Source organism: Macrobrachium nipponense, chromosome 28 (genome assembly GCF_015104395.2).
Source record: "Macrobrachium nipponense isolate FS-2020 chromosome 28, ASM1510439v2, whole genome shotgun sequence".
NCBI classification, from domain to species: Eukaryota; Metazoa; Arthropoda; class Malacostraca; order Decapoda; family Palaemonidae; genus Macrobrachium; species Macrobrachium nipponense.
This window is the reverse complement of record NC_087217.1, coordinates 65004385-65016419: the sequence shown is the minus strand read 5'-3', so window position 1 is coordinate 65016419 and position 12035 is coordinate 65004385. Positions and strand designations below refer to the sequence as shown.

The window sequence follows — 12035 nt, the reverse complement described above, 5'->3', positions numbered from 1 at the left end:
TCGGACAGACAAATAGCCATGTCAATAGTTTTCTTTTACACAAAAATAAAAACCACACTTGCGTTTATTAGCCGTACTTCGTTCTTCGGTGTTCTCATATTAGAACACGGGCAAAAATTTATTGGCGATGGGGTGACGATAACAGTAATGCCCACCAATGTCCGGATCCGGTAATCATCACTAATGAATTACCGGTTCTCGAACCTTGGGATCTCATAAAAACATAAACAATTTAAAGGACCTTTAAAACAGACTGAAAATACAAATGATGTAATTATCTCATAAATGGTTCCTAGAGCATAAATGATGAGTTCATGGACGGGAACTTTAATTATGAGGTCAAGACGACTCTAGCTTATGGGTAGAAGGTCAAGGAGTACTGGAGAGAGAGAGAGAGAGAGAGAGAGAGAGAGAGAGAGAGAGAGAGAGAGAGAGAGAGAGAGAACTACCAAAAACATTAGGCAGCCCAAAACATATTTCCCAAAACGCTGGAGATTAAATTACTGTTTGGGGGGCCTTAGGCTTGATATCAGAACGTCTATAATGATGAAGGATTATTAGCCAAAAACAGTCCAGAGTAGGCAAGAAAAAGAAAGAACAGCCTCCCACACAGACACTGCACCGGTAAGTGACCCAAGAAAAGGTTCCCGGAATATCTGGGAGGAGCTCGTGGCCATGAGGCCTATGTAGGGGGGGGGGGAGGCTGAAGCAAAAGGGTCAAGTAGCCCCAAAAGGTGCCCCCACCTACACACAAAATTACGAGTATCTTAAGGAAGTAGGTTATCATCTTCAGAGGAATAACACTGGTTACAGGACGCAACTATACCTGGCCCCTGATATATTATCCAGCAACCCCACTCAGAATTAACTTTATTTTGTTCTGCTAATTACTGTTCTTTCCAGCTTTTTTTTTTTCCCTATTTCTTTCTCTCATTCACTACACACCTTGGGATTCATCACCAACTACGACGCTTTCCCAGGAGGCTGGAGGAACAAGTTTTTGTGAACGCCGACATGCTTCGCTGTAATGAACAAGTAATGATCATACTAACAGATATAACAATAAATATATGGTGGATAACTATAGTATTTACCCTATTAAATGGAACACAAACGACGACGGCAACTAAAAATACCAGCAATAATAATAACAATAACAATAGTAATAGTAATAATAGTAATAACGACTTCAGAAAACTACACGAACAAATCGTTATGTATTTAATAATAAATAATAATAATAATAATAATAATAATAATAATAATATAATAATAATAATAATAATAATGACTACAAAAATTTATATGCAAAAATCCTTAGTCACTTACACCTTTAAAATAAAAATAATAATAATAATAATAATAATAATAACAAGAAAAGGAAGAAGAAAAAGAAGAAGAAGAAGAAGAAGAAGAAGAAGAAGAAGAAAATTAACGACCAAATCCTTATAAAATAGCGAATATTCTCATACAGTGATCAGATGCTCACTATTAACTTCGGTATGTGTACTATGGCCAAATACACATACCTAACTGTCAGTCCAAATATACCTATCAGTCGAAAGGATTTAGGGAGAAATGAGATACATGAGGAGGGAGATGTGCATTATTCGATGATACCGAAAAAAGTAGCGGACACTTTTTTGTATTCATAACGCAATCATAAAGTACAGTTAGCGTCATACAAAGGAAAAGTGGGTAATGCTAAAATGCGAGATATTGTTCTCTGAAGTTCATTAGCGATATAGCATATGCATACACACACACACACACACACACACATATATATAATATATATATATATATATATATATATAGATATATATATATATATATTAAGTATATATATATATATATGTATATCTTATATATATATATATATATATATATATATATATATAGATATAATATGATTATAATCACTTTAGCACGTGATTCATGTGATATTTATTTGTATATATATATATATATATATAATATATATATATATATATATATATATATATATATATATATATAACTATATATCTATTATTATAGATATATTTATATCTATATATATATATCTATATATATATATATATCTATATTATATATATATATAAGGCCTAGGGTTATAATTAGTGATATATTGCCAATATGTTCGCTGTGACCTATTGGAATGTGGAGAACAGAGCAGAAGCAACGACCTGAGAAAAGCTGACACATGGTTTCTGTGGGTGGCGTGATATGAAACTGCATAGTAGACGAGTCAATGTACGTCAGTTCATGGGCTCTTTTCAAAGTGCCTTTGGGAAACTGGTTGTAGCCAGTAATATAAGGCGTTGTCGAAATGTGCGTTCGTATGTGCGTGTGCGCCTCTTCTATTAATAATGTACCCCTACCCAAGTCTATGAAGGACTTGGCATAGAGACGTCTTTGGAAGAAAGGCAAGATGCCGGGGAAGCTCTACGAAAGTTTATCTGTATTAAGTGAGTGAAATATTCCGGCTGCATGGGTGAGTCTTGAACTATTTTAGCCAAAGAGTGGCTTGCTGTCTGTTTAACATCTATGAGAATATCCAATCTTTAATCTTTGTTGTTAAACTTATGTGAACTTACGAGGTGTTTCTCGTGTCTTTGAAACAGACGGTTCTGGCAAGAACTATGGGTACTGGCGGAACCATGGGGGCCCGAGGGAGTCCCAATGGGAGAATAGACATTTGGTGTGACCATTACTGTTTACACATTTTACTGTTGGGGTTTTAACTGAATTAAGTTAGTCAGTAAGACTTGGATCATTATCTTTCCGTTGCCAAATAAATGTATTTTTGTAATGCAACTCTCTCATTTTGATTACCTGACAGAATGGAGAGAGAGAGAGAGAGAGAGAGAGAGAGAGAGAGAGGGAGAGAGAGAGAGAGAGAGCGGTCGCTTGGAGAGAGAGAAAGAAAAGTCGCGAGCCGCTGGGTGCTGAGGAGAGAGAGAGATTTGTGTGTTTGGTTTGCCTGACGCTCGGAGTTTCACGGTTTACCAAATAAATAACGAGATTAATATCCCGTTAACAGATGTGTTGGTTTTTGGGGGTTACCTATATAATTATATATATATATATATATTATATATAATATTATATAATACTAATATATATAATTATATCTATATATATATTGAGTAAATTATCACATCGAACCGTGATCCATTTATATAATCAATTCAAGCTACAAAGGTGTCCCTTTATATCTAATTCACTTTACCTCCCAAATGTATATTTTCATATATGTACCGAAGGGGAATTTTTTAGTTGATAATATTTCGTCCCCCCATGGGATCGAACCACCGTCCAAAGGGACGGGGACGAATCAGGACAGTTCAGTGACGCTATCCAATCAGCTGATTGGAATAGCGTCACTGACTGTCCTGATTTCGTCCCCGTCCCTTTGGACGGTGGTTCGATCCCATGGGGGGACGAAATTATTATCAACTAAAAAAATTCCCCTTCGGTACATATATGAAATATATCATTTGGGAGGTGTAAATGAATTTAGATATAAAACACCCCCTTTGTAGCTTGAATTGATATATATATATATATATATATATATATATATATATATAATCTATGCAGGCATATCACATACATCAATTCAGGAAATTGTAGACAACCACATCATAAGACATTTATAGAGACGTTTGAGTCACATACAATATTGCATCTTCAGTCTGTTGAGATAAAAACACATACATATTAACATTCAATAAGAGCAGGATTCTTAATATTGTAAAAATACAGACTAAAATTAACATATAATTGACGTAAAGGACTAAATTGACAAGTAAAACTTCTTGCCTAAGTCTAGTATCTACCCTCCTTCCTTTCTCAACTAACGGTTGGTTGCGCCTTGGGTTATTTGTTTTTTTATTTGTACTTTATACTTCTTAGTTTTACTTGTCAATTTTCAGTCCTTTATGTCAATTATATATTAATTTTAGTCTTGTATTTTTACAATATTAAGAATCCTGCTCTTATTGAATGTTAATATGTATGTGTGTTTTTAATCTCTAACAGACTGAAGATGCATATTGTATGTGCGAAGCGTCTCAAAATAAATGTTTCTTCTGATTTCATGTCTGCGATTTCCTGAATGGATATAATATATAATATATATATATATATAATATATAACATATATATATATATATATATATATATATATATATATATATATATATATATATATATATATATATAATATATATATATATATATATATATATTTCATCACGTTCAAAATAGTCGTGATTTCAGTTATACATAACATATATATATATATATATATATATATATTATATATATCTAATATATATATATATATATATTCACTTTATTCGTGGTTTTATGTAATATATATATATATATATATATATATATATATATATATATATATATAATACATATATATATATATAGTACATCAACTGCTGAAATCAAGATGAGCCCACGGGTGTAATTATGAACACCTACCACTCTCAAATAACTACAAAGATTCTGCCCCCGGCCCCCAAAAAGAAAAAAAAAAATCAAATCCATAAAAACCACACCTGGTTGGCCATTCACCTTTTTACCTTTTGCACAAGCAAATCTTTTTTTCCTATTTGGATATTAAAGCCACGGCGTTTGAATGTCTTCATCTTCTATAACTTTTTCATTCACCCTCTGATTCCTCCTTACCTATCTAACGGTCCCTGATCACCCAATTTTTCCACTCCACATACTATGCTTCATTCTCTCTCAATGACATAACACTGCAAAATACTGATCTTATTTTACCGTCTACTTTAAGCTTTCGACCATTTCTGCCTATCATAATTGTTACCACGTCAGACGTACCTACTTGCTTCACATATACTCTGCAAATAAATGGTTAATTTCAATATCTTCGAACTTTAGGTAGCTAACTGCCCTCACTCTTCTTTCACCCATCTTACCTATCAGCTTAAAAAAAAAAATATTCATTATTATCTGAAAAATCCTTTCGTAAATTGAGTCATTTTGCTTCCTTACAAACATTAATGCATCTATATATATATATATTAGTAATATTATACTATTATTATATTAAATATATATATATATGTGGTTGTGTGTGTGTGTGTGTGTGTGTGTGTGTGTTGTGTGTGTGTGTGTGTGTGTGTGTAGCTAAACTAAAGGCTGGTAGGAAGAAAAAGACTTTAATGTTACGAATCGGAATTTTTGAGCTAAATATTAATAACAAATGAAGGGTCGAAGATACTGAAATTAATGAATATATTTATATATATATGATATATATATATATATGTGTGTGTGTGTGTGTGTGGTGCGTATATATAAACTATCAAAGACTTGGCTTTAAACCATATGCAGAAATAGCAGCAAAAATCATTCACTCTAAAATTTGGACAGCATGTCCAAAGTTCACTTCAAAGGCCTCACTCGCCGGAATTTCAGATGAAATATTATTCTTTCCTGTGTTAAAATGAGCGGCGTGAATGAATGACACAAGCATCAGCGAACTGAATAACCACCTCACATCCCAAAGTCATCGCCAAAAGCCTATGCAGAAGGAAAACCCAAAGATAAAACAAAGGTTCGATCTTTCCAACCAGAGTGCAAAGACCTTTTCATGAGATGCTCATTTTATATAATAAAAAGTTTCGCAACTTCCTGTCAGGTGGTAGCAGCAGCAGCATCAGCAGATTCTGCCCTCAGGCCACGTGATCAAATTACAGGTGGGGGACCTGTAATTAGAGCTGATGCAGTCACGAGCCACCCCCTCATTGACGTGATAGATAGGCAGCGTATATCTTTATATGGCACCGGTTCTGGGAGAACACCAAGCGCGCGATGCGTTCATTTCGATCCTCAGTGAAACCTGCTGTGCTTCGGGGAGGGACAGAAACAGCTTTTGTTCTTGTTCATTGTCTTCGGCTCTTTCTGCTGACCCCTCAGCCTACACAATCTTGAGTTGCAGCGACTCCAGACTACGCAATCCTTGTTTTGGATCTTCGCCCTCCCCGACCCCCATCTCTTTTTCTCGTCATCGTTACCCTGACCTTCGTCTTTAAAAGTCTTCTCACTGCCACCCTCATCATCACCCTCCCTCCTCTTCCATCTTCCAACGCTGGCGTGAACCAGAACCTCCCGAAGGCGAGGATACCAACCGGCAAGGAGTCCAAAGAGGGACGGTAGTTTGGTGGTGGCCCGGCGAGATGGGGCAGGTTGGGGCGCTGAAGGGAGGCGGAGCAGGGTATGTAGGTGGTGCATGTTGCTGGTATACGATGCGCATGCGCCGGCTGAACCACTATGCCCATGGGTCATCAGCACGACGCAGAGGGCCACATTTGCGTTCGACATGTTGTCTGCGGTGGAGGCAACGGTGGTCTATCCTCTGCTACTCTTTTCAACATGGCTGACGACCGTCCAAGGTAAGGTCCAACAATATCGCGTTGTCTGTCTTCCTTCTCCTTTTAATGCGATTCATATTCAATTACGAAAACATTCAAATTTCAGTACATCAAATTCTGCACATTTCTCGTTCAATTTCTCTCTCATATCAAACGCACTACACTAAATTTTCTTATTAGGTGCGCAAGCTTTGCGTTCTTTCAACTAACTCTTGAAAATTGCTTTGAAAATGCCTCGTATGTTAGGACACTAAATATGGAGACAACACAATCACTATCGCTCAAGCACGCTTACACAGATCGTTTTGTATGACCAAATAATTATCATTAGGTAAAGTGAATTTAAAACAAAAAACCTCTTTACAATTATTTGTTACTTGTCAGTGAAGAAGTATTTGCTATAATTTCACTATAAAATAAATATATATATATATATATATATATATATATATACTATATATATATATATATATAATATATATATATATTATATAAATTATAACAACTATTCAGTAACAGGAAAAGAAAATATCAAATTTCAGAGGTTTATTGTTTTGCAATTCACTTTACCGAATAACAATATTTGGCCATACAAACTTATAATAAATAAAATAAATAAATATATATATATATATATATATATATATATATATATATATATATATATATATATATATATATCTCCTGAGAGAAAAAGGTGGCTGGTCTCATGTCCATTCCTTGAACACGACTGTCCTCTATTCCTCTGTGAATTTTAGTTGCTTTCCAAAATGGAAGATGCAAAGGGAACGGCTTCTTAACTCAGCCTTAAGCATTCTGGCAAGGTGCCCCTCAAGTGAATATAATCGACAGCCTTATAACTCCTCTTGTCTAAAACCTCCTGCTCCTTTCCAAGTAATCTCAAGAAAGGGGCATTACTGATAAGTCTACGAGGAGCGTTTTGATAAAAAAAGTGGCTGCTATGCATACGAAGATTGATTTGCATAAACTTCAAAGCTCATATGATATTCATTTCGTGTAAATATGACAACCAAGGATTGACATCTTTTAAGTTTTGTTTGTTTTTAAACTTATTTTTCTTTTCTTTTTTTTTTTTTTTTTTTTTTTTTTTTTTTTTATTTTTTTTTTTTTTTTTTTTTTTACTTACTGAAGAGTTCAAACGATTACTTTCACATTACCAAAATTTGGTTTTCCTACTCCTATTTATCGAAAATGTTTCTCTTTCCCGAAGACGACAAATTTCTAGTTTTCCAGAGTACCGTTAATAATTTTTTTTAACTCTTGTGGACTAGTTAAAAAACAATGAACTCGCCAAGCAAGTTTGGTTATGGAGACTGCACGGGTGCCAAAAGAAAACGTCGATAAGAAAAATTGCATTTGCATATAATAGCTAATTCGATTGCAGCACGCAGATCTGTAAGTAACAGCTAAACAGTTAAAAAAAGGAATGCGTTAAGAGTCATCCTGAAGAAGGGGAACATAAAACACTTAAATAACTTCAGGTTTTAGAATATTATTGGTGATACGGTACCCTCCCTACTCACTTCCGGTGGAAGGTAACTACATGTCACCTGAAATGAACACGAACAACTTCATAAACACTCCAATTATCCAATAAAGACATGCCGTCAAAAGCAGTCCGATTAAGGGATCACTTCATGACTGAAAGGATTATTTGTTGAGCGCTCTGCCATGCCTATAAGTATTTTCGTCTTCTCTGATTACCTGGTCATTATTGGCGGCAGGTGTGCAGACCTTTATGGAGAACATGACTTGGTTGTTTTCGGTGTTTTTTGGTTGATTACTTCCTTTAGCTGACATCGCTTTACTTTCGTTTATAGCTAAAACTTCATAAAAAGCTTATCGACTTTAGTGTATCCTGCTGCTAAGTAACGGCATTATTAAACAGTTTGAGTTGTCTTTTATCTGAAACTATTGGAACTGCACCACACACAAATAAACAAATCACAAGTATCTTACAACAAAGTCCTTGTAACGTCACTGCGTGGTTTTGTCCCCATAGTGCTTTAACACAGGCATAAAATGCTTTGACAAAGAACAAGATGAAATTATTGACCATCTACCGAAACCATGAGGTATAACGCAAATATTGACGAAAATATGCGCTGGTCATTCATTCCTGAATTACGAACGAGAAAAATTGAACTGTCATTCGATCCGGTAAGTTCATCTGTATAATGACTAGACATTTTATGATAAGACTCTAAATGGATTCAAATACGAATCGTATTATCATCTGGCTATAGTTTATGAGGCAGTCAGTTTACCAATGATGATGTGAGAGATAGTGGACTAAATGTAATAACTGAAATGATAATAAGCCATATACTATGTACGTGTGTAAATCCGTAATTACATTCGCACGTACCAAGTGTAATGAGAGCAAGACAACGGGTTCTCCTGAGTTGGAAAATGGAACAAAAGTACTGAAATGTAAAGTTGAAGGATTCAAGCTGAAGGAAAATAAAATAAAATAAAATAAAGTTAATTTCTCAAGCGAGTACTACGACCAGACAGACCTCACCATGCCACAGCTGCCGCCACCATGAGAGCTTCTGATGCAAATGTTGGCTGCCCAGACCATGACCCAGACTATCCGTGCATTGCCAGTTCCGTAAATCATAAAAAATAAATGAGGAAAAATGCATATATACATAAATGTATATGTATGTACACATTATACAATATATTATATATATATAATGTACTATATAGATATGTATGTATAAGTATATTATATATATATATATATATAAAATATATATATACATATATAATATAACATAATATGAAGCCCGCACAAGGTGGGGCCTCGTTGCCGAATCAAGGACGTGCCACAGGACATATAGCGGTTGAGTGCAATGCTCCCTTATTTCTGTTAGCGTGTGGCAAGAGGTTAATTTGGAGCGGTTGCGTATAATAAAGAATCATAATTTCTTCATGAATTATATTGCATTTGTAATGCCTATGTCTTTCCTCTAACTTATAGACCCTTGCTTTGTATCTATGCAAAGCGTATGTTCAGTCCAACTAAACACAATGATCATGATTTACTGTTACGACGCTCAAGATATTTCTGCAAGCAAACGTCTCTATTTCTCTTTAAAAATATTTGGCCTATAATACCGCTGTGAAAGTGAATCAGTTTGGCTAAAGTATGCATTGCATATTAAATTTTTCTTTTATTACATTGTATGACAGCGACACTATCCAAGACATCATCACCCCAACATTCCCAAGTAGCAGCTGAATCAAAACTGATTCGTCAACCGACACGATAGAGCCCAGAACTCCCTCCATTAATTTAAATCACCTCGTCCATAAAAAGCTAGGCGTTTCTTTGGTATTATCAAAACAGTTATGTATTATAGACGTACACAATACTGAACTTAGCTGTACGTATAACGGATACATCAATTCATTTTTTTTTTTTTTTTTTTTTTTTTTTTTTTTAGTAGGCGTGTTTCCCTGCTACCCCTTCAGGACCAGCAAACCACCTGTTTAAGGGAGATGATTTCAGCATCGAGTTTCCCTTTTGTTTTGTACCATTTTCTAGTTTAAGTTTTCGCCTGTTTGACGTGACCAACCTATAAGATAATAAATGAACAGACTTACATAAAAATACACTAAGTATAAGTGTATAAATGGAGTGCGTATCTTAGATACGACCTTCCCGTTAGGTAGAGGACTGCTTCATTAACTGATAAGGGGTAACGAATTCAACAATTACACAGCATTCTCTTCCGTTACCAAGGGACGCATTGCACCTAATTGCCTATAATTGGGTATGGACGTCAATTACTTTGGGAATGAGATTAACGACCTTACACTAGTGACAAACTGGAATGTCGACGGATGCACAGGTGAGCAAGAGCGCGCGACACACACACACACACACACATACACACAAACGGTAGTTTGGCTCTTCAAGGTCTGGTCTGAGTCTTGTCTTGCCCTTAGCGGTATACCTGTCTGAGATCTTTCTTCTGCGATCTGGCGAACCGGAGACTTAGCAAATACGTCTGATAATCGGCTAATTCACGTTCCTTTTTATCAGATTTCTCGCCACTACCACCTGCTCTTCTAACCCCAGGGTCTCTCTCTCTCTCTCTAAGAAAGTCTTTTGCATGACAATAGGTTTCGTATTGTATAAAAACATGATCTAAATAACACCCTCATCAACTTAACTGAACGGTACGTTTCATCATATTTTCATAAATTAACCCCACGGCATTCCAATTCATCGCAACTGCACAAAGATTTTAAAAGGACGAGGAACCGTGCAATAGTTTAAAATATATAACTTCTTAAAAAAAAGGTAATTTACTGTAAAACAATATTTCACGGCGCATTCTTCTTTTAAAATTCTTGTAAAATCTCTATGCCCAAACATGCACCGATGGTTACGAGAGATAACTTGTCACCTATGATGAAACTGCTGGGCATCATGATGGTAATGTGACCTCGACTTTCTCCTCCTCTCTTGATGAGCTCACTGGTGAATGAGTACAAGACATACCAATGCCTCCCATTTGCGGCGATAAATATGACTTTCTTTCCCTTCCAAAATAACTATAGGTCATTGTGGTGGTAATGTCACCTCAAATTTATTGAAAACAGACTGGGTTTATCCTATAGAACTTTGAAAAAAAAAAATCAGATTGGAGAACATATTTTCTTAAGAAATCGACATGCAGTTTCGGAGCGTGATGTTCCCTCTTCAACGGGGACACTAAATTGACGCTATGAAACGCTGAGGGTTTTTTTTATAATATGTTTACTCTCCGATTTGTAGTGTTTCCAAATTTCAAAGTCGATACTGATCTCCTATCAACTATAAGAATAATTTTATTTTTATTTTACTTTAAGAACTGCCCTTAGTAGATCTGTAAGTACACTGTAAGGTAGTGACGTTAAGGAATGTGACGAAGAATCTCTCCCAACTTAAACAGACTATTCAACTAAACGATTTTTTTTTTTTTACTATAAGAACTGCCCTTAGTAGATCTGTAAGTATTTCTTTTTACTATAAGAACTGCCCTTAGTAGATCTGTAAGTATACTGTAGTAAGGTAGTGAGTGACGTTAAGGAATGTGACAAAGAATCCTCCCAACCTAATCATACTATTCGAACACAGGTACACCCCAAGGCATAAATGCAGTCCGACTTGACCACATACACCTCGACTCCGTGACCCTGGACAACACAGCGCGGAGGGTCCTCAGGGAGGAAAACAACCTCCTGACGGAAGCCTGCACCAAGGCAGTCTACGCCGCCTGGAACTACCAGACGAACATCACAGATGACACCAGAGAACAGGCGGTGAGTTATCCAGGACTTCAGATTTTCCCGTTAATAGCCTTTACTCCCCTCCTGGATGTTTTTATTTATTCATTTCTTTTTCTTTTTTGGTGTTCTGTTTGTAACAACGGTCCCGCCCAAAGGCTGGAGCTAGAGTGGGGAGGGTATGTAAGGGACATGGCACAGGGACCTGTTTTCATGCCCACATGTAAGTTAACGGAAACACTTTTTGCTGCAGGTTTGGTCCAGATTCGCCATACGTTTTTTTTTTCGTTAATACATTTTCTA

The 12035-nt window shown here is 35.8% G+C and overlaps 1 protein-coding gene across 1 annotated transcript in view; it reads left to right on the top strand.

Annotated features, from left to right (window-relative positions):
• Window positions 1-6268: 6268 nt before the first annotated feature.
• The window catches only part of LOC135201842 (angiotensin-converting enzyme-like), a 32175-nt gene continuing 26408 nt past the window's right edge, over window positions 6269-12035 (top strand). The window contains exons 1-2 of the mRNA XM_064231127.1: window positions 6269-6446; window positions 11584-11768. Of these exons, the coding sequence (XP_064087197.1) occupies window positions 6284-6446; window positions 11584-11768 (348 nt within the window). The 5' untranslated portion in view covers window positions 6269-6283. The remainder of the gene's footprint in view (window positions 6447-11583; window positions 11769-12035) is intronic.